The sequence below is a fragment of the Bos taurus genome, chromosome 20 (genome assembly GCF_002263795.3).
Source record: "Bos taurus isolate L1 Dominette 01449 registration number 42190680 breed Hereford chromosome 20, ARS-UCD2.0, whole genome shotgun sequence".
In the NCBI taxonomy this organism is placed as follows: domain Eukaryota; kingdom Metazoa; phylum Chordata; class Mammalia; order Artiodactyla; family Bovidae; genus Bos; species Bos taurus.
Window position 1 is genome coordinate 12,667,004 of NC_037347.1, and position 24,572 is coordinate 12,691,575.

The 24,572-nt window shown below is 39.9% G+C and overlaps 1 protein-coding gene across 9 annotated transcripts in view; it reads right to left on the reverse strand.

Annotated features, from left to right (window-relative positions):
- MAST4 (microtubule associated serine/threonine kinase family member 4) overlaps window positions 1-24,572 on the reverse strand; it is a 618,443-nt gene that overhangs the window by 224,528 nt on the left and 369,343 nt on the right. The window contains exons 1-2 of one of the 9 annotated variants that reach the window (XM_024981447.2): window positions 5,118-9,492; window positions 1,084-1,164 (exon numbers count right to left, since the gene is read on the reverse strand). The exons of the other annotated variants lie outside the window; for them this stretch is intronic. Coding sequence (XP_024837215.1) covers window positions 1,084-1,164; window positions 5,118-5,164 — 128 coding nt within the window. The 5' untranslated portion in view covers window positions 5,165-9,492. Of the gene's footprint in view, window positions 1-1,083; window positions 1,165-5,117; window positions 9,493-24,572 lie in introns of those variants that run through there. 9 annotated transcript variants of the gene reach the window in all.

Here is a 24,572-nt window from a genome sequence, read left to right on the forward strand (position 1 = left end):
ACACTACAGTCCATGGGGTTACAAAGAGTAGTATTTTTAAGGAACTGGCCACGCATGGCAAATTTTTCATTCATTTGCATATAAGAAATAAAAAGCATTCATTAATAGAAAATAATTTGAGTCACTCTTTGCATCAACTGAGAGTGTGCTTCTACCTTCTACTTTAGGATTAAAAAAAAATGGGTGGCAGGGGGGACTTCTCTGGTGATCCAGTGGTTAAGACTTCATGATCCCAATACAGCAGGCACAGGTTCAATACCCGGTCAGGGAACTAAGATTCCATATGCGGCATGGAAAGAAAATTATATATATACTTTTTAAAAAATGGGTAAGGGGAAGTTGGGTTGTGATTAGATCCAGCGAGACGAATTCTATTCACAGACACTGAATTCACGGAAATCCTAATAGATTGTATGCACTATACATACAATGCTAACAACATTTTCTATTATGTACTCTGGTGATAAGCTGGGCTAAAATGCAAGTAGAGTTCCTTGAAGATGTTTCTCTCCCGAGAAGAGAAGAATGAATTTATATTAGCCTATGAGTAAGAGGGTGGGGGTATATACGTGAGGATTCTAAAGATTCAAAAATACTAATGGTTTTAGACAAGTCAAGTACTTTGTCCTGGAAATAACATGACATAAAATAATGTATAGCATACATAAAATAATTTCTAATGTATATTAGAAAATGTTTCCTAGAAACTGTAATAAATAGTATTATTATAAAAGATGAATCAAAATTCATGACTTTCAGTGCAGACCATTTCCTAAGGAAAGCCACATGTAACATACACACAGGAGTCAAACAAACTGCTAATACTGGACATTAAGTGAAACATGAGTAACATACGCCCAGTGGAATAAGCAAGGTACATTTTCTCAGTGCTTCTGTAAAGTCATCAGGTAAACAGCTCAACCAGTTTCCTCATTTCATATGTTAACATGAAGACAATAGTTAAGGGAAAAAAAAAAACTTTATTGCAAATTGTGGTCCACAATGTCCAGATACTCATGGTGGGATACGGGGGATGGGAAGGCAAGACAAAGCAGCCCCAGGCAGGCACTGGAGCACGCTTACCTCCAGAAGTGAAATGCGAAGAGAGGACTACAGGGACTGCCTGGGCTGGACGGGGTTGGACTCAGGCTCCTTGGAGTGAGACTGAAAGTTAAAATAATGTCATTCCAAGTGGGAGAAATGATGGCAGTAAAAATAGCATAGCTCAGTGAAGGGACTTTTGTTCCCTTTAGGCCAGAATCATCACGGCATGCCTATCGGTACCGCTAGGTAACCATCTAATCACGCGCCCCTTCTCAGCTCTAAAGCAGAGAACAAGCACAATGGTGCCTGCTGAAATTTACATTCTCAAAACTGCCGCTGCCATTTTTATTTATGCCTTTTGTTGCAGAGCAACTTGGCAGATATGTTCGACATGTGATTTTTTGCAAAGAAAAGTCGGTGATTTTTTTTATATTGCGTGTATTCTATTTCCAAGTATGAATTAATGGTAAGTCTGTATCAAAACCATTGAGAAGTAGTCACCAGAATAGAGATGAAAATTCAGGTTAAATATTGTCATTTTTAAAAAAACAAAGCAACAAATATTTCCATATAGGAAGTTATATTTTTAAGCACGTTTTAATGAAAAATACTCAGCAATATGTTGTCTAAGTCTCGTAGTAAAATGTGTTCTTATGCTTATGTCCATAATAAGGAACTTCAAATTTTCTCATATATGGTTATAAAGTATTTTATTCTCCAAGAGGTTTTCTTTTTTTCCTTCAAATTCATCTATCAAAGGACCATTGTAACTCCTACTCCCATCAACCCATCCAAGCCCTCAAGCACACTCAGCAGCCAATTCTCAAATATTCAGCATGGGGGCCCAAGCTTAGAGTCCCTTTACCTTTTTTTTCCTTTAGCCTCATGGCTCTTCTCTTTTAGAGAGGAAAGGGAACAAATTAGTCAACTCATTTACTTGCAACAATTCTGCCAAGAGATCTATCAAGATATGAAGTAAATACTAGTTGATTTCCAATTACTTTCACATGGCAAAACCAAAATAAGAATTAGCTGAGTATTCTAGTACCGACTCTTAAGCTGAAGTGAGCCCTGAAAACTCCTGCTACATTACAATGAGTTTCTTCAAGAACATTCTTCTGCCTGTCCTTTGGTCCATGACTCTACACTGTACATGTTCTTACCTTAGGCAAAGAGTTTTTGGAACTGAGCTGCACACTGGCTAATTCAAGCTGGCTGTGCTCTTCACTGAACAGAGACGTGGCAGCCGTGGCTAACATCAGATTCAGGCTTACCAAATTCTTAACGCCATCCTAGCTTCCCATTATGTGGATAATTGAGACTTGGCTGTATTTGATGCAAACCAAAATGTCAGTTGTTGCTCACAATGCTCCAATTTGTTTAATAAAATGTTTCAAAGGAGGAACATTTTATATCTTCTAAAACCACGCTTGGGCTTAGTGCCAGTACTCAGTAGACTAAGGAACTGATTTCCTTATACATTCAGAGCACATTCAGATTCTGCTGCTCTTCAACATACTGTACTCTAACTTAGCAGCTCACTGGAAAGCCCTCCTGAGTGCCCACTGATAGAGCTGTCATCTAGTCTAAGCACAGCCTTATCTTTTTCTTCTGGTCCTAAAATAGGCATGAAAAGACAATGGAGCCACTCTGCCTCCACGCAGAGACATGTTATCATATGTGCTATAAAGTGTCTATGAACCTAATTCTACACTAAAATTGGGGGGGGGGGGAAGGAATGAAAAAAACACACTCAATTTCTCAGAAATCAGAAAGCCATGCATAGGCTCTCTAAATATGAGAAATTTCTGAATAAATTAGTAACCATTAATTTCTGAAATATTAATATATTTGCTGTCTCAATCCAGGATTTCGATTTCTGAAACAGGAATCAGAAACACTTCATGTTATTGATAAATCAGATGGGAAAATTTTGAATTGCCTCTACAGAGTGTAAAATATGCTAGTGTAAGAGTCCATGCTGCAGGATCTATGGAATAAACTTTCCTGAAGAAAAACAGAAATGTCTCATGAGAGAACATTCAAAAGCTGTTCTGCACAGTTTGTCTGTTATAAGGTCCCCAAATATATAAAATTATATACATTAAATGTGCCCTTAATAAAATCAGTGATAAGACTTTTCATTATAACCATTCTCTGCAGTGGTAAGAAACTGAATTTACTCAAAGACTGCAGAACTAGCTTTCTCCATGAATGAATATGAAATAAGCTATGTCTACCTAAGAGTAGTTTTACATTTCAAGGTAAACAAAATGTTCAAAGTGAATTTCTATTGTCATTGTCAATGACATTGAAGAGTGATCCTCTATTCTACTGCCTCAAGCTCCTCAGGTACAAAATAAGCTATTTCAGATCCACAGTGTCACGTACCAGGGTAGAGGCTAGACTGAGGGGTTATGGCCCCGGTACCAAAACAAAATGCAGGGAACCCCCTGTGTTGAGCTGACCTGTGTGTCATCATCAGCACTGGCAACGTCCTAAAATTGGTGGCACAGCTCAGCCTTTCAAATTATAGATGGAACAGTAGATACAACTGAGTTTGTACTTTAGAAAGTAACTTTGAAGTATCTCCTGTTAATGTGGATGAGACATCAAAATCAAAAGAAAGAAAAACTGTAATGTGAAACGATACGTGCCAAAGCCAAAAGGGATAACAAGGAAGCGGCACAACCAGAACGAAAGGTGACAGTGAAGTTGGGGGTTAAAACCAAGTTTCTGGGCCTGGAACACAGAGCCACAGGCATCTGAGCTGTGCAGTGCCAGAATGCTAGAGAGAGGAGGATTAAGTAGAAAAAAGTGTGGATGCCACTAAAATATTCCACACAGATGAGGGGGGCTAAATGCCAGAGTGGAGATGGGGACAAATCAGTAGCATTGGGCAAATACTCTTTGTATCTCTGTTGTATAAAAAGCCATGTCTAGCAAGAAGGTTGTAGGAGCCCTCTAAGTTTTCTAAGTGAGCACTTGTTAGTTAAAAAATCAGTGTGTAATTTTAGAGCAAGAACTGATGGAGAAAGTACTCAAATCGCTTCAGAAATGTCATGTTTTCATTCATTTATCAACCTAGGAAACAGCTTCCCTTGTGTGACGCATCTCCAGGGTTTAAGGGGAAGAGCGACTCCTCAGAACTGGGCACAGGTCTCCCCTGCAGTCTCCTCCTGGAAGGAGTCCAGCATCAATGAGGTGATCAAGGTTGTGCAGATTTCAATGAAAATGCAATTTTATATCTGTATGGCAAGTGAGACAACATATTTATATTTTTCTAGCAGAAATCTATTGTGCTGTTTATTATTTTAAGTGTGCCAGCACAGACTAACTCACAGCTTCTGCATCTTTGACAAACAGATTTAAAATAAAAATTTGCTGACACTTCCTGCATCACAGATGTTTAACTTCTGCGCCACAAATTAGATATGGGCATTTTACGGGGCTGCATCAAATCAGAAGGCAAGTCAGATGTGTTAATGGGTTTTAAAAAAAAGGTAAGCAAACACAGAGCTCAACTAGGTAAACACACCGCATGAGGTGGCTGGAGACTCTGCAGAAGGACGCAAAATGTACCACAGTTCATTAATATTCTGCTGCACAGATAAAGCATGGATCACATCTAATGAGTGTGACAAATAACCCTTCTCTTGCACTCTTATCCATTGTAATGTCTTCTGTTATCCAAGCCAGACAGAGGCCCTTCTTTAGAACAAGGCAGCATGGGGATAAACAAACAGTAAGAGAGAAGGAAAAAAAAAAAAAAAAAAGACACACCACGGCCTGCTGATACATTCTTTCACAATGAGCTGTTAAGATGTTTCCAGCACTGAGGTTTAGTAACTTTAAATATGCAGCAGCTTTTCCTCTGACTGCAATGCAAAATGCTGGGTCGGGGCTTCCACATAGGCTGAAATCAAATGCCATACATTTAAGACAGGTTCCTTCCAGCTCACACTGCAGTGCTCTGAGGCTGTCAGTACAAACAAATGCTAAAGAGCTATTGGTCGCAGGAAAGCGAGTGCCATGCAGAAAGCATTAAAATATTAAAGAGAGACAATACTTACTCCAAGGTCAGCCCCGGAATCTGTAGTCTTTCCCGCTGGGCTTTCATGGTTGTTATATGTTACCACACTCTATTGTAACCATGACACACATTCCCTGCCAGCGTCCCGGCGATGACAGAGAGCCGAAATGAACCTCTAGAAAGGGCTGGACTAACCTTCTCTCGAGGGGGAGGGGGATCCTGCAAGTTTCGGTCCTTCCACCTCCAGCGGTAATCAAGAGATGTCAGCCGCTTTCCTCAGGTTAACGACAGTGCACACCGCACTGATTTCGTTAAGGGAATGAGGCTTTTGGCTCTGCATATCAAGTAATTGGTTTCTGATTTTTTTTTTTTTTTTCAAAGAAAGTCGCTCCTCTCACAGACCCAGTTTTCACCTCAGTGAAATGAAAAGTCCTCTTCACCATGCAGACTGGAAAAAATAATAACAAAGCAACAGCATCATACTTATAAAAGAGTTTATTTCAGCAAACCTCAACTATTCCCTGCCTCCTGGGGATGCTCCTGAATAGAATTTGGCCACCCGCAGGAAGTTCTGCTTATTCTTTCCCTGGTGGAGTTAACAAAATCAGTCATGTTCCACAAGAAAGACACGGGGGACGGTTGCCCAATGAAAATAATTAGATTTTTTTTCTATATATGGCAATCATCAGAAAGAGGAATAAACTAACTGCCTTAATTTGGGGGAAGTTGAACTCTGCTGTGAGGCAAAGACTTGTGTGAACAGGCAAAACCCTACAATTGGGAAAATACCAACTGGAGACACAAGAGATTGGAGCCTGTATTTTCATTTTGGAAAACGGATTTTTAAAGAACAGCGCAGTGCTAAGCACGTTAACAAGAGCAATCAAATACGAATAAGGAAGGAAACAGAACATATATTCTGGAAGCCTGAAAGTTTCATCCTGTATTTATTCAAGGAGCACAATTTTTCACAGTATTCATAACTTGGGACTAAGTGTACCTCCATCGCTGTGCATGAAGAATTTATCTCACTCACTTCCTCTAATGCAAAATTTAAAATGATTTACAAATTGGCAACCATTGGTTTGTTGAGAAGAAATACTAGGATAAATCAGGATTTTACTTTAGCAAGTCTGGGTATTTTACTTTAGCAAGTCATGGCTGTTTCACCACAGCAACTGTGTTCAAGTGGTTACATTTTAAAGGCCATGAAGTCAAACTCCATCTTTTAACAGATGAGGAAGCTGAGGGCTCACAGTTGGTGGTAGAACCGGGATTAGATTCGGGTGTGTTTATTCCTGTCCCAGGGGCCTTCAGAGTAGGGCTGTCCTGTGCAGCTGTTCAGGTTGCGCCCTGCACAAGGGTGCCGGGCAGGAAGGGAAGTCACGGCTGAAATCCAGCCTGCTTCTCACTTTGCCAAGCCTGCACTCAGGCTCTGGGCTGCTTCCACCTCTTTTGTCTCCTCACTTCTACAACGTTACGCTCGGCTATGTACCATCTAGAGGACCATCTGTTTACGAGCCTACTAAGGTGCACGTGGACAAGAGGAAGTCCACATGCTCTTCCCCGGACCTTACCTCCTAATCTGCCAACTTGTTCTGGGCATTTGTTAATATTACTTCTGCTTCTTTGTGAGCTCACAGAACTCACCAATCCTCTGCCCTGTTACAGGCAACATATTCACACAGAGAATACTCACTGGTTAGTACTGCAAGGAGGCACCTAAAAGTGTAAACTAATAAACATAAGTAGCATTTTGCATAAAACAACAAGAAATAATGAAAATACAATGGAATACAAAAGAGGAAGGATCAACTTTGCTCCCCATTCTACACCCAGGATACTTTTTTGCAATGTAAAATATCCAGAATCTCACCATTCTTTCCACCCAAAACACCTTGATTCAAGACATACTGTGTCCTGACTAGGTCACTATCATTTCCTTCTAACTGAATTCTCTACTTTATCCCTGCCACCCTCCTACACTTTGTTGGCCACACAGACTCCAAGATGCTCATTTTCAGAATGTATCATTCCTCTGCTCAAACTTCTTCACTAGTTTCCTTCTTATTCCAAGTAAAAGCCAAAAACCTGGCAAACTTGGCCAAAAAATGGGACAACTGAGCATCAATAGGAGTGACAATAGCAATATGTTAAAATGTATCCAAAGGTTGAAACTATGAGCTCAAGGAGATAGAAGAGGAAGGAAAAAAGGAAGGAAGCCAGCCCATCAGCCAGGGTCATCTTTGGAAGATGTTAGAAAACTATCCCATTAATTTTAAAAATTGGTAAAGGGGAAAAATTCAGCACTTATCCTGCTTTCCCTATGAACAGAACCTCATAGATGCAAAATGATTCTCTTCATAGACATATTCCAAGTGGTAAATATGGAATGAATGACAACATGAGATTACTGCCATTTTTCAAACCCCAACAAATCAACAGATCTAGGTCATAATCACTGGTAACTGCTGACATCACTAGGAGATAACCTGATACCATGTGCTGCTTGATATAACATCTGAAGTCTTCTCATCAAACAAAGCCATGTCACTCTTGGATACAACCGCGCCACTACATCAAAATGCCATTTCACAGGGATCACAGTGACAAGGGAACATATTAACACCATAGAAAGATGAACATAAGCTACACTGTGAAAGCCAGAACAAATGATCTGATCCCTTAAACATTTTCAAAGCAATAGTGAAAAAAAAAAAAAAAGATGGAAAAAGAATCTCAACTTTAAAAAAGACTTGAGAAATACTGACTAATTGCAACACATAAACATTTTGGGAGTCTAATACCAAACATATAATCAAACATTTAGAAAACAATTACTGTAATAGACTCCCCTCACACCAAAATATGTGCACACATACTGGGTATTTGTTAATACTCATAATTTATCTTTAAATATAATATTGGAATCAATCATTTTTAATTTCTCACCTTCTAGAGATATACCCCCAAATATTCACAGATAAAATGTCTACGCTTTGCTTCAGGTTAACCTAGAGAGAGAGAGTAAGATATATGAGAGAAAAGTAGGAACTTCCCTGGTGGTCTAATGGTTAAGAACCCGCCTTCCAAGACAGAGGACGTGGGTTCAGTTCCTGGTCAGAAAACTAAGATCCTACATGCTATGGGGCAAGTAAGCCTGCATGCTACAACCAAGAACTGACACAGTCGAATAAATACAGAAAAAAAAAAATTTTTTTTTTTAAAGAAGAAGAAGAAAAGCAAAAAAAAAGTGGCCCTGAGTAAATATTTATTAGGCCTGGGTGATAGGTGGTTCATTATACTGTTCTGTTTAGCACATGCCTGAAATTTTCTGTAACAAAAATTGAAGAAGAGTTTGTACAAGGACTGCAACGATCCATGTGACATGTACAGGCCCATCTCCCTGGCCTCCTCTCCTACAACTCCCATGCTCATTCCTGGCTGTTCTTCACATGTACCAGGAACACTCCTACCCCAGGGCCTCTGCACTATTTCCACTCCCTGAACTCTTTCCTCTGAGATGTCCAGATATCCTGCCTATTTGGAACGAGAAGCCTTCCCCACACCTAGTGCTTCCTTATCATCCTGATGTCTTTTTCTCCTCTGCTTATCATCATTAGATGTTATTGGTACTTATTGACTGACTGTCTGCCTTTCCCTATGCAGGGAGGCGCCAAGAAGGTGAGTAGGTCGTGCGTATCTCCAGTGCCAAGAACAGCTCACATAGGTTTCCAATACCTATCTCCTGAAAGCTGAATAAATGTCCCTCCCTATATAGCTGCAACCGCCAACCAACGAGACTCGGCCTCTTCTTTCTCATATTTATAGATTCCTGCAGCCTTAATTGTTGGAACTTACATGTCAGAACCATGACCTCAGAGAGTTGTCTTCAAGAGACTGGAGAACTGGGACATGTTCATTCATCACATGAAGACCCAAAAAGCCCCCACTGACTGCAAGGCACACATCAGAGACCAGGTGCTCACACGCAGGTGTGGAGAAAACCAAGGTCACACAAGCCTAGTGTGCTGCGTTTTGACAGGAGGTACGTAGGTGGGGAAACTGGTTTAAACTACTTTGGGATCACTGAGAAGACATTCACAGAGGCTGGAGTTAAGCAGCCTTCTCATCTTATGAGTGAAGATCACTGTGCAATCACATTAATGGTGGCAATACGGATTTGGACAAACCCAGTGGCATGGCTTCGGAGAAGGCAATGGCACCCCACTCCAGTACTACTGCCTGGAAAATCCCATGGGCGGAGGAGCCTGGTAGGCTGCAGTCCATGGGGTCGCTAAGAGTCGGACATGACTGAGCAACTTCACTTTCACTTTTCACTTTCATGCATTGGAGAAGGAAATGGCAACCCACTCCAGTGTTCTTGCCTGGAGAATCCCAGGGATGGGGGAGCCTGGTGGGCGGCCGTCTATGGGGTCGCACAGAGTCGGACACAACTGAAGCGACTTAGCAGCAGCAGCAGCAACAGCAGTGGCATGGCTTAAGGCAGGGTTCTTCTATGTATTCTCTAGAGTAATAATTCCCAACCAGGGCCAGCAATGTCTGGAGACATTTTCGGTTGTCATACCTGGGCAGAGATCAGGGATATTGCTGAGCACCCTGCAACACACTAGACGGCCCCCACAACAAAGAACTACCCCCTCCAAATCAACAATGCTACTCTAGGAACCCTGCTTTAAAAGCAAGTATCAGTTTTTGCAGGACCCTCAGCCTCATTAACCAGTTTCAAATATTTTGCTTCTGATTTTATTGCACTAAGCCTAGGGGGGAAAAACAAAGAGAAGTCTTATTGTTTCATTTCTCAGTCAATATTTCCTCTCTCAGCAATATTACTAACCTAAGTGTATGTAATTCTTCCATTCTGCTTTCAGGGGGAAGGGCATGTTAGAAACAGAATCCTAGAAGTGTCTCTAGATCACAGACCTAATTACCAGGGTCTCCAAGCATACCGGAGTGGTAACCTAGACATTGAAATCTGCAAACAAGACAACCCAAACTACAGGTAAATGTGCCCCATGGTGACACTGAGGCCATGAGTGAAAGGGCAGCACACGCATCCAGCCAGGCACATTGACCTGAGGCACTCAGGCAGACGGGATTTACACAGAAGGGTTTGACTTCTTAGATGAAATTCAGGGCGCAGATCTCCCCAATCCAATATTTGCTCAGTTTTTGTCTCTCTAGACTCAAGGCTTCCACAAGAAAGATAGAAAACCCCAAGGCAAGAGTGAAAATCAGCAACACTCTCCCTGAATGTTCAATTATTTATATATTCTTAAAAGGTGGGCATGGTTGAGGGAAATGTTCAAAAAAGTTGTGTGTGTGTGTCTGATCTCTTCTTTTACAACTCATAATCTGATAATAGTTAGACCACACTATTAACATTGTCACTCTCGCATTAGCTGATATCATTTATAATCACTTTACTGTATACCTGAAACATTGTAAATCAACTACATTTCAATACAAAATAAACCTTAACATTTTTTTCAGCAGTCCTTGTTCTAGGTATGAGAGATGTAGGAGTGGATGAGACAGAAAGACCCATCTATGGAGCCCATTTAAGTTGGGGAAACTGAATAAGGATATAACTAAGATCATTTCTGATAAGGATGGGTACTGTGGAGGGGCCTTCACAGGTGACACGATGATCAGTAACTCTGGGAGCAGACACTGCTTTCAGGTTGGGACCAGGAGGACTCGGCGATGTACCAGCTTCATTTGCAGGAGGAAAGGAACGAACTCATGAGGAGTCAGGAGAAGAGTACCACAGGCAGAGAGAATAGCAGTCGTAAAGTCTCTGAAGCTGGGACAGGCTGGCTCATTTAATGGCCTTTAAAGAGGGCCATGTGCCTAATTGTAGTAACACCATAAACATTCGTTGAGCATTTATATAAAGCATGGCATTGTGTGGGATGTAAGGATGAATCATATACAAGCTTGATTCTTAAGGATTTTATCATTTAGCAAAACAGGATGAAGGATAGAATAGAAATTAAAGGAGGAATCAATTTTATGTTGTATACACCATGGAGATGAAGAACCAACCAGGCTTTAATTTTAGTGATATCTTTAATATGAGTATTGGCTTTTCAAGAAGACCTTTTTGAGAAGTCAGTAAATGATTTCACAGCGATTCTCTGTCACTTCATAAACCAGATATTATGGAACTGCCATGTATCCATTCCCTGAAGGACATATATCAGGTGCTTCCTGTGGGCAAGACATTAAAAAAGTAAGACGGCTAAGATAGGACCCCTCCTAGTGGCACAAGATGAGGAAAGATCAAAGCAGAAGCATCTTCCACTCTTTCTCTCTTCCCTTTCTTGCGCCCTCTCCTGTTCCTCTTCCTTCCCCAAATAAAATGAAACCCTTTCTTAATAGAGAAGGCTTATAACCAACACCTACATAGTTTGCTAAAGATATTTTAAGACATTTAAGGTATCAAACTAACCACCAGTACACCTTTTCTCAAGAAACTACTAGGGGATATGCTCCATCTAAATAATGAAGTAAGCCGCTTAAGAGAAATGCATGAGATCAAGGCAAGTACAGTACATGGAAAGGAGTAGTGAATTACCAGGAGGAGGGTAATGATGATAAAGGGGAGTCCCAAGAAACAGCCATGCAGCAGACCTACAGAGCATACAGACCAGTCTGCAGCAGAAAGATGGCGGTGTCCATCAACAGATGAACAGATAAGCCAGATACGATAGGTGGACAGAATGGAATGCAATTCAGTCTTAAAAGAGAAGGATATTTTGATATATGCTGTAATATGGATAAACCTTGAAGATATGATGCTACGTGACATAAGCCGGTCGCAAAAGAACAAAAAAGTTGCATCTCCTGTTAAAGGAAACATCTTTTTCAGTTTTCTCACACACTTCTCTTTTGGGCTTCCCTGGTAGCTTAGTCGGTAAAGAATCTGCTTGCAGTGCAGGAGACCTGGGTTCGATCCCTGGGTCAGGAAGATCCCCCGGAGAAGAAAATGGAAACCCAATTCAGTATTCTTGCCTGGAAAATCCTATGGACAGAGGAGCCTGGCTGGCTACAGCCCATGGGGTCTGACACAACTTACAACTTGTCAACTAAACCACCACCACCACACACTTCTTTAACATACTCGCTCTTTTTCAAAAAGTTATTCATACTCTTCATCATTCCATGCAGGATTTGGGGCAATATATAAGAATATACTACTCACTATTTAGTAAATTACAAACGAAGCAAAGTAAAAGAGTTATCCCACACAAGTCAGAACCAAAGAAAATAGAAAACAGAATAAAAGGACAAATCCATGGGAAAATATGAAACCAAATATTCAGAAAATGCAGACTGATAAAGTAAAGGGGCAAATTTGATGGCATTATCTGGAACCAAAATAATTAATTACTCACCCAACATTATATAGTTAGTAAGTGACTGAGTTAGGATTCTAAATTGGATTTTTCTGACTCCAACTACTTTGTTCTTTTTTACTAAATAAAGTACACTACACTTTTCCAGATCATAAAGTATAAATATTGAGTCACTTGACAAAATAATTCCAGGAACATTTTTCTAGGTAAGATAGTCAACATATTTAATTCACATAAAAAATTGATTTTCAACAGAATTTTGGAAAATATATTGCATAAAATCAGATATTCTCTGGATAGGTAACCCAAAAGGTAAGCTAATAAACTCTACTTTTGGACAGATAAACTGTCAAAAATGGTCTGCAAACAAAGATATTAAATGACACAGGGTTTGGGGAAAAGAGTCACAAAGTACTTTCTGGAGGTGATAACTGACAAAAGACCTCTTCTGTCTCCACACTCAGCAACGCCATGGTTATCTCCTGTTGGGATAGATTATCAGGGATATGGAGTAGACAGCACTATCCTTACTATTTTCTATTTTTGTGAACTGCTTAATCACTTGTGGCCTGACCCATTAACAGCCACACCAACATCTTTCAAGAGCTCATCTCACATTAGCAGAGTTCCTCATTAGAGAAAGGCCTGCTTTAATAGCTTACCCTAATGGTGTCTGATTTGTAATATTTAAAAAAAAATTCACACTGTGAATTACACAACCGAGGTATTTTCCACAGCTGGAGCTTTGCGAAAACTTTTATAAATAATAGATGTAAAATCTAGAGAGACCTAAAAGAGGTAACATGAAGACTGACAAAGAAAAATCTTGCTTTTTAAATAAAAGAGGGGGAATGGTAAATTCAAAACCATTTAAAAGAAAGAAGTGAAAATTCAGATGGTGATCAGTAAATTTTAAAGACAATGGGCCATATATAATAGTCAAGCTCCTGCAGGGGAATGTTATCATCTACATTTATGGACACCAGGTTCTGAAGCCTGGGGAAGACAAAGTATAAAGTAGAGATACAAATGTTTGCATTGCCACTGAGGATTTACAGTCTTCTTTAAAAATGCTCCTCTCTCTGAAATTTCTGCTCCCAACATATCTTGCATAATTCCAAGTCAAGCATATCCTTTAGTTATTATGAAATGTTATGATGATCTGACAATGCGTAACAGATGACCCAAATGCATGTGTTGCTCTGCAGTTTGAAGTCATGGTAACAAAAACACCAAAATTACATGTCTCCATCACAGTGCACACAATGCAGACAAGTAGAGCAATGGAAAAATAGACGGCATTTCTTTATATTGCATGTTTGATGGCTATCGTTCCTTTGACAAACATATACTGAATACCTATTATATGTGCAATACTGGAAATAATAAAGAAAATTAGTATTTCATAGTTTTATTATAAAGTGTATACTTGGTTTAAAAATAGAATTTTATGGAAAAGGTTTCTGTTGGCTACATTTTAGGGGAAGAAGGGAATGAAAAAGTAAGGGGAGGGAAGGTAGGACAAGCTGGCTCAAACTTGCTTGCCCTAACAACAGCGGTTATACTGATTTTCATTCTGATATTCCAAGTTCTACTAAATAATGCAATTTAGTAGAAATTAAAGCCTGGAAAGACTAATGTTGGCTTTGTGGTCATAATATCTGCCTGGACTTCAAGCGTCTTATTTGAGCAAGAAAGAAAGTGTCTATTTCAATGGGGCAAGCAGCATAAAGAGAATTACATGTTGTTAATGTGACGTTTTCCATTCTCATTGATGTGTATTTTACAGTTTTTAAAAGAGTATATCCTATCTTATCTCCTTTACAGTCAGTTTTTCTTTTCTTTTTTTTTTTTTTTAGCTTGTAAGAGCTGTCCTCAGTGACAAATAAGCTGGGCCTGCATGGTATCATGAATCCAAAGAAGAAAACCAAACAGAGAATGCAGGCTGAAACACAAATACCACCTTTTTTAAACCTGAAAATCCTTCTCCAGTTCCCATTTCTTCCATTGAAAATTATAATCTTTCAATGCAAATATGGCACCTGTTTTAGAAAACTAGGAATTGTTGAAATAAGCATCTTATAAAATCAAAGATTAATGTGTTTTCCAAGAATATATTGCTGAGGTATATACATGAAGATGAATTACCCAAAAACACAAAATACATTCTATAGAAATATGCAGAGAAACATTTCAAACTATTGATTTTCTCTTGAGCAGAACTTGAATTTTTAAATTTGCAATATTTTGGTTGATCATTACTATTATCCTCTAAAGAATTTCTAATTTACTTTTTATGTTTTTCTTCTAGTCAAATTTTATTTGTTGTTGTTGTTCAGTCGCTAAGTCACATCCAACTCTTTGCAATCTCATGGACTGCAGCACACCAGGCTTCCCTGTCCTTCACTATCTCCCTGAGTTTGCTCAAACTCATGTCCATTGAATTGGTGATGCTATCCAGCCATCTCATTCTCTGTCATCAGCTTCTCCTCCTGCCCTCAATCTTTCCCAGAATCAGGGTCTTTTCCATCAGCTCTTTACCTCAGGTAGCCAAAATATTGGAGCTTCAGCTTCAGCATCAGTCCTTCCAAAGAATATTCAGGGTTGATTTCTTTAAGATTGAATGGTTTGATCACCTTGCTGTCCAAAGGACTCTCAAGAGTCTTCTCCAGCACCATAATTCAAAAGCATCAATTCTTTCAGTGCTGAGCCTTCTTTATGGTCCAACATCCATACATGACTACTGGAAAAACAGTATCTTTGACTATATGAACCTTTATCGGCAAAGTAATGTCTTTTCTTTTTAACATGCTGTCGAGGTTTGTCATATTTTTCTTTCCAAGATGCAAGCGTCTTCTAATTTTGTGGCTGCAGTCACCATCTGCAGTGATTTTAGAGCCCAAGAAGAGGAAATATGTCACTGTTTCCACCTTTTCCCCTTTTATTTACCATGAAGTGATAGGACCAAATGCCACGATCTTACTTTTTTGAATGCTAAGTTTTAAGCTAGCTTTTTCACTCTCCTCTTTAACTCTCATCTAGGAGAAGGAAATGGCAACCCACTCCAGTACTCTTGCCTGGAAACTCCCATGGATGGAGGAGCCTGGTAGGATGCAGCCCATGAGGTCACATGACTAATCGACTTCACTTTCACGTTTCACTTTCATGCATTGGAGGAGGAAATGGCAACCCACTCCAGTGTTCTTGCCTGGAGAATCCCAGGGACGGGGGAGCCTGGTGGATCTATGGGGTCACACAGTCAGACACAACTGAAGCAACTTAGCAGCAGAGGCTCTTTAGTTCCTCTTAGCTTTCTGCCATTAGAGTGGTATCATCTGCATATCTGAGGTTATTGATACTTCTCCCTGTGATCTTAATTCTAGCTTGTGCTTCATCCAGTCTGGCATTTCACATGATGTACTCTGTATATACATTAAATAGCAAGGTGACAATATACAGCCTTGACATTCTCCTTCTCCAATTTTGAAACAGGCTGTTGTTCTAGCTGTTGCTTCTTGACCTGTATACAGGTTTCTCAGGAGGCAGGTAAAGTGGTCTGGTATTTCCAACTCTTTAAGAATTTCCTGCAGTTCTTGAGGTGCTAGTCTACTGTATTCTCGCTTTGTTTGGCAGAGTAATAAAGCCGCTCTTTTCTTCTCCTCCAAATTTTATTTTGGAGAACATTATTCTCAAAACCTTTGAAAAATGTTGTGAATTTCTAATATTATTCTATAAAGTTATCTAACATGTAGTGCTCATGTCAATTTCATAAACTTAAACTTATAGGCATTTTTACCCCCATTTTATGAATGAAGAAAGGAGGCCAAGAAGTAATAATTAACTTATCCAAGGTCACTCAGCTAGGAAGAGAAGGACCTTTAACAGTCCGCTTTGCATAATTTATTGAGATCGCTTTCTGTAGCCTAATGAAGGATCGATTTGATGAACGTTCCTTAAGTATTGCAGAGTGCGGTGGAAAGACAGAGTCTACATTTATAGCATATAACATTTAACAAAGATCCATTCAAATCCTAGTTAACTTTTATTTTCTTGACCTAATATTAACAACATTGTGTTAAAACATCTGCTCCCTCTCCAAAAGCAAGTGCCTCTTAGACCAGTGTACTGAACGTTTTTTGGTTTTTAGGATTACTTTAGGACATTGTTTCTGAACTAAATGATTTACTTGTGGAGTTTGACAAAGTACTTGTCTCCTAGTACACATTCTGACACATCATAGTTACTGAAATTTGTTGTATGAACTCAGACCTTTCCTATTTCCAAAATAAGTAATTATCTCCAGCCCCAACCCTCATTATTTCCACATTCAACTATTTCATCGCAGTATTTATTGTTTGTCCCCAATATTATTTCCCTTCATATGGATTATTATTTATAAACACTTTATACATTTTGAATTATTTTATTTATCTATTTTTTTTGGTGACGTCTTATGTGTATTACTTGGTTAGTACTGTAAGATTAGATATATATGAAGGATCTATGATTTCAACTGCTTTAAGGACCCAAAAACAACTCAGATTTATCGTAGAAAAAAACACCTCTCGGCTAATGTGCTAAGTTAAAATATTCACCTCAACTTAAACACTACTTGCTCAAAAAGGTCTCCCCTGCCCTTTTGATCTAAATTAGATCCTCATACTAAGTATTTATTTAGCACAGTGTTCACACTTAGAAGGCACTCAACAAATATTTGACAAAGCAATGAATAGTTAACAAAGATAACTGAAAGTATAGTCACAGGCATTAAGACATCAAATTCAACTGGGAGATGATTTCTAGAAGGCTTAGCTATCATTCTTCACTAGAAATATAAGGATCATCTGGGGCTATCTTGAGAAATCCAGTATGCCAACTCGAACTACCCATTCAAGTTCATCCAAGCCAGTGATACAGATGGCATCAACTGCAAACAACAATAATAGTCATGTAACCTGGAATCTAAACTGGAGCCTGAGGTGGCTAGCCCAGACAAGCAGCAGCAACGGACAGAGGGAACAAAAAGGACCTGGGTATCAGAAGGTGAGAAAGTGAAAGGAAAGTTGCTCAGTCGTGTCCAACTCTTTGTAACCTCATGGACTATACAGTCCATGGAATTCTCCAGGCCAGAATACTGGAGTGAGTAACCTTCCACTTCTCCAGGAGATCTTCCCAGCCCAGGAATTGAACCCAGGTCTCCCACATTGCAGGCGGATTCTTTACCAGCTGAGCCATCAGGGAAGCCCAAGAATACTGGAGTGGGTAAGGAAAAGTATAAAGCCACAAATTTTTAATAATTCTGTCATGCCAAACAGCAGAGAACTGCTCAAGAAGAATCTCTGATTATATGACAGAATTTTTATGTGACTATCACTAATGCCTTACCCTTTTCTAGATAACCCCAAACTTGGAATCAGATTACATACCTCTTATCATGCTCACATTCTAACAGAACTCAGTCTTTGGTTCTGAGACAAATAATCCAAATCAGAAATTGACATGGGTTTTCATCTTTACCTTTCCTTTTCTATCTGCTCAGCCAACTTGGGAACTCAGTCTCTGAGCAGGTTTAAGTCCTATAAGCCAATAGACTTCTTCACCCCCCTCCCCCTTCTTTACAAATGTGGTGCTCAGAACAGATGACACCTGTGACACCCGCCTTGTGGATGAGAGGGACAGTCACTTCATATGAGAAGTCCGTCATCTAGATGCTCTATTTTCCTACATATCTTGCATGGGAGAAAATTTTTTTAAGTCCCCAAATAGCACAACATGGACTTACCAGGTGGGCCTAGTTGTAAAGAATCTGCCTGCCAATGCAGGAGATGCAAAAGGTATGGGTCAGGAAGATCCCCTGGGAGAGGAAAAGGCACCCCTCTCCAGTGTTCTTGACTGGAAAATTGCATGGGCAGAGGAGTGTAGCAGGCTACAGTCCATGAGGTGCAAAGAGTGGGACACGGCTGAGCACACGTCGAGCACAAGGTAATGAAATGAATGTTAATGCATCTTGGCCAGTTTCAATCCGAGCTGCCTCCTCACATCACAGGCTGTTGCCTCTAAAAGAGCTGAATTCTCGAGAACCAATACTAAGACACAAAATGTACCCGTGAGAGACTTCCCTGGTGGTTCTGTGGCTAAGACTCTGTACTCCCATGCAGGGGGCCTGGGTTTGATCCCTGGTCAGGGCTCTAGACCCTACATGCCACAACTAAAGATTTTGCCTGTGACAAATAAGACCTGGCACAGCCAAATAAAGAAATACATACTTTTAAAAAAATGTACCCATCATCTCAAATCCAAATTAAAATTTGATTTTCCTTTCCTGTGGGCTATGAGCCCGGTTGGTACAATCTTTATGGGTTATTCTGTTTCCTGCCAGAGAAAATGCTTTGCAGAATGGACAAGCATTACAGGAGGGAAAAGACTGTCCCATTCTTCTAGAAAGAAAAGACTGCAGGGAAAATGATACTGAGAGTAAAGAGAGATGGAGGTTCGTTTCCAGTAACCTAGGTGGCAAAGTAGAAAACTTCAAATACTTGAAATCCCTAAGTATTTCAAGTATTCAAGAGAATAGTGTTAACCCACTCCCTTGTGATTCCCATGAACGTATAGACTGAAATTTTATATGTTAAAAGGCAGAAAAAAGAATTGCTCATGCATTTTTTTCCCCCTCATGTGGAAGTGGAATATGGTACAGGAATTAAAAAGGAAAGCTGTGTTCCCTTTTTTTAACATTCCTTTGACAGATCAGGATAGGGCTGAAACTCAGGTCTGGTTCAAACCCTACAGGGACCATAATAAAAGTCATCCAGAAAAAAAAAAAAATCCGTTTTTCCAGGGTCCTACTTCTTCTAAGGCAGAAACAACAATAAAGAAATCAGAGGTGAAAAGAATTAGTACATCATAAAAAATAGGAAAGAAAAATACTCTCACGTTGACTGTCCCTGAGAGAATTTACTCACATACTTAAATTTACACAGCAAGTTACCATACCAGGAGCCTCATAAATACTGGCCCCATAATCAAGCTGCAATCATTCATTTTATTTACATTTCATTAGGGGGCCCTAAGGTAATGATCTGCGGAAGGTTTCACTACAGCCAATGCAAAAGCAAGTGGACATCTTAAAGGGAGAGGGCATAAAAAGGGAATGTCATTTGTCCCAACGGCATGGAATTATTAAAGAAACAATCTGCTTAAAAAGTTACTGTGTGCTTTTATGTGTTTCCTACTTGTAATTGCATTCTAAATTATTTTTACTCCACACATTACATGTGAGACGAGACCTGACTCTAACTAAAGAATGTAGACTGAACTTTGCATATTACATGGGAAACAAACACACTTCCATGAAAGGGATGCCGCAACCATAATTTCTGATACACCTAGAACGTTTGCCATATACATTACGACTTGTCATTTACCACTGGCAAAACCCATGACAACCTTTCAGGCACTTCCGTAGCAATTTGAATAGCTGCACCAAAGGGCAGAGCGGCAATACACTGAATAGAACATCCAATGCCTGCATTATTCCTTTGAAGGCTGTCAGCCATACATTTTGAATAACCTGAAATGAAGATCAAAAGGGAATAGAATTCATTTACTTATTTATTTTACCTGAGGCAGTGAATGAAAAGAAAGCAAAATTTAGGATTAAAAAAAAAAAAAAAAACAGTTTAAATGTAGGCAAATATCAACACTTTGTTCTGAAGATCCATAAAGTCCAATAATTTCCTCTAAATCACAAAACATGACATTGAGCCATAAAACTAAAGGCAAGGCAACAAAAAGAGTTATAGAAAAATAAAACCAGATATTCCTTCCTCTCACTTCTCTTTTGAGTCACCTTTGAGCTGACCTTCACTTGCACGGTTCCTCTTGTATTCTGGTCATGGGCATCACTTCAGTTCTCTTCAATAATTTCAGCCTGAGAATGGTTCCTCCTTCCTGTGGGGATTCCCTGGGAATCATTCATGTTTCTCTCTCTTTCCTCAAACATGTTTTAAAGACAGGAAGAACGTGATAGAACTCAAGATGGGAAGAAGAAAGAGAGGGTGCCTTATTTTGAAATGATTCTAACATGCAAATATCAGTTTAGCATCAGTATCCTAAGCCATCTTTCTATACAGATCCAAAACAAGATGGCTAAAGAAAAACAAAGAGTAGAAATGACTGTCAAGCAGTTTCACACTTAAGCTATTGCACAAGTTTAATTGCCCCATTTAAAAACCTGACATCACTCAGTAACTGACGCTATACAAAAGATAATTCAACTAACAAGATTCTATAGAGAGAGTATAACATAATTGTGTGTGTGTCATTGTGTCCGACTCTTTGCAGACCCACAGACTGTAGCCTGCCAGGCTCCTCTGTCCATGGAATTTTCCAGGCAAAAATACTGGAGTGAGTTGCCATTTCCTACACCAGGGGATCTTCCCCACCCAAGGATCAAACTCGCATTTCTTTTGCCGCCTGCATTGGCAGGCAGATTCTTTACCTCTGAGCCACCTGGGAAGCTATAACATAATAACCAAATTGATAAGCTAAATATGGCCCCAGTACTCAACACTGGAGGCTCTTCCTATGACGACAAGAAGCAGCTGTTACTGCTGTTCCCACCTACCTTCCAGTAGACACAAAGAGAGATGAGGGACAGCATCTTCTCCTGCCCGACCTTGGTGGCCCAGCCTTCGGGACCCTCGTCACACAAGGCAGGGACACCAGCTGCACTGTGCCAGGACCTTGGGGCCCCACGGGACTTGGTGGCCTCCGTGGGGCTCAAGGATTAGGACCTGAGGGGTTCTGGACTACTAAAACAATTTGCCTGAGAGTATGTGTTGGGTCAGATTGTGTGGAGCAGCCTAAGAACTCACCCACCATTTCTGGCATAGCTTCCCTGGGGAAGTTTGTTCAGAGGTCTCAAATGAGTGATCTCAATGTGAACTGTTAAAAAAGAGCTCACTTGAAAACTTGTAGCTGTTGATGAAAAAGCAACTTAAAATGGAGATTCTGACTCTACGGGTTTTTGTTTGGTCCTTTAAGTCAGGGAGTTTCTTGTGAGTCTAAGTTTCACTTGTTCGTAAAATGGAAGTCATAACACTGCCTCACTACCAGGAAGTAGTCATGTTCGTGTATTTCTTTCTTAAGAGAAAAGTTTAAAAAACCAAGGCTATGGCAGCAGAATTCTGAGAAGCCAGTAACTTACACTCATGTATACTACTCCTCCCCTGCTCACTGTGGCCAGACCTGTCAGGATGATGGAATATCATCCCCATGATCTGATTACCCACAGCTGGCTCTGAGTTCATCAACAGGAAATGATCCTGTGTGGGCCTGACCTAACCAGGTAAATCCTTCAAAAGAAAGTAAAGCAGCAGAGAACGGCTTCACTGGCTCAGCCCAAGGAAGATGGAAAACAGGGTGAGCTGGACAACTGTAAGGAGCTGAATTCTGCTGACGACATGAGCTGGGAGGAGCACAGAGCTGAGCCCTTTCCACACTTCTGATGTCCAGAACTAGGAGATAATAAATAAGCGTTGTCTTAAGCCACTAAGTTTATGGTAATTTATTACACAACAATAGAAAACTGGCACAGAGCGGATCTATAAATTCATGTTTTTTTCCATAACTCCTGGGAAAAGAGGCATCAGAAGTAACACAGCACACACAATACACACAATGAAAAAGGAAGAGAGAGGGGAGAGATTGGAGATCTACTAGGCCAGACACCGGAGAAGGCGATGGCACCCCACTCCAGTACTTTTGCCTGGAAAATCCCATGGACGGAGGAGCCTGGTAGGCTGCAGTCCATGGGGTCGCTAAGAGTTGGACACGACTGAGCGACTTCGCTTTCACTTTTCACTTTCATGCATTGGAGAAGGAAATGGCAACCCACTCCAGTGTTCTTGCGTGGAGAATCCCAGGGACGGGAGGCTGCTGTCTATGGGGTCGCACAGAGTCAGACACGACTGAAGCGACGCAGCAGCAGCAGCAGGCCAGACACTCTGGTAGCTGCTTTACAAATGTCTCTTGATTTAGAAAGACGTTCTAGTGTCTTCTATTACTCTAAAATAAAGTTTCAAATTAAAGCCAAATTACCACCAACTTAACACATTTTAACTTTCTTATCATGATACAGATCTTAACTAGCAAAAGGATATAATCCAAAGTTGGCTTTGAACATTTTTATTGTAAAAACTCTCAGAGCAACCAATGGGCGGGTGATTGCAACCTTGAAAACAACTATACAAAATAAAGTTATGCTGATCATATAGGTCATTCAGAAACAGTTTCTCTCTTAATGGGCAAACTAATCCATTATTTTAGAAATAGATGCAACATAACATACACAGCAATATAAAAAACAATTAATTATACCAAAGCTATCCAGAATAAAATATGAATTGTGACTTTTTAAATAGAAAAATCAGAAAATACCTCACAATGTTTTGAAAATAGGAATCATGTACAACCACAGCGCAGAAACTAGGAAGAGGGCTATCTGTACCTTAAAAACCTCAACATCTATGCAAGATATGTAAAGTTAACATCACCAAAACCCTCAGGTTCCTTGAAAACTGAAACTGACTTATCAGACAAGACTGGTGAATGCAAAGCACACCTTTGCTACTTCAGAATCATTTTTACCTTCCTACCATTCATCATGCTCTAACTTTAATTCTTTAAAAAGAAAAAAAGGGATTTTCCTCATGGTCCAGTGGTGAAGACTCGGTGCTCCCCATGCAGGGGGCTCAGGTTTAATCCCTGGCCAGGGAATTAGATCCCACATGAGAATGTGCATGCCTTCAACTAAAGATCCTGAGTGCCTCACTGGTGTGGCCAAATAAACAAATAAATATTAAAAAGAGAAAAAGAAGAAAAATGTAAGAATTAAGCATAGCCTCAAAATGTTTCGGAATGCAACCACAGGGAAAAGACAGCACTGATCTTCAGTAAACACGTTCTCCGTATTTTAATTGTTCAGGAAGAAAGAATGGAAATATTCAAACAAGTATTAAAAAGTTTTAAGTACTATTAGTAGTAATTTTGCTTAAAGACAAAACTTGACAAAGTGAATTCACCTTGTGGTCCTATTAAGCCAATATGCTTCTCGGAATTTGTTACTATCTTAATTTTCAGTTCAGTTCAGTTGCTCATTTGTGTCTGACTCTTTGAGACCCCATGGACTGCAGCACGCCAGGCCTCCCTGTCCATCACCAACTCCCGGAGTTTACTCAAACTCATGTCTGTTGAGTCAGTGATGCCATCCAACCATCTTGGATATCATCTTCTGTTGTCCCCTTAATTTTATATAAAATTTATATTAAATTTCTTAATTTTATAGAAATATATTTTAGCTGTTGTTTTACAGCTTCCATGAGATAATGACATCAAGAACTATTTGGACATGTGAAACTTCCCTGCAGTCACTGCTCATTTTTTAGAAGTAGTAACAACTTTAGAACAGAAGGAAGAATCTTTAAGCATTCTTTAATCTCAGAGAGTGATTTTTATATCTCAGCCAAAAAGTGAACAGGCAGGTTTTACCAGAAATGCTAACTACAGTTTCCATTCAAAAGTGCTTGCTCTGGGTGAGTTCTTGACATGCATGGTGTGTGTTAGTTGCTTAGTCGTGTCCGACTCTTTGCAAGCCCATGGACTGTAGCCTGCTAGGCTCCTCTGTCCACTGAATTCTCCAGGTATCACTGGAGTGGGGTGCCATTTTCTTCTCCAGGGGAATCTTCCCAACCCAGCAATCAAACCCGAGTCTCCTGCATTGCAAACAGATTATTTAAATTCTGAGCCACCAGGGAAGCCTCTCGACATGCATTATCACATTTAATTCCATGAGGTGATACTTCCATCAACCTTATTTCATTGGTAATGAAATTAAGACCTGGAAAGGTTACTTAACTTACTTAAAGTTAAGTGGAGTAGTAAGTGGTAGAACTAGGATGGCCAGTTTGCACAGCCAAAATAAGCACGCAATCCCCAGATGAGCCATCTTCCATGACACGATGACCCTTAATGAAACAATAGAGATGTGACATCTATTGCAGCTACTTTACCAAGACAGGAGAAATCAATGGAAAATTTTCCCATAATCCAAC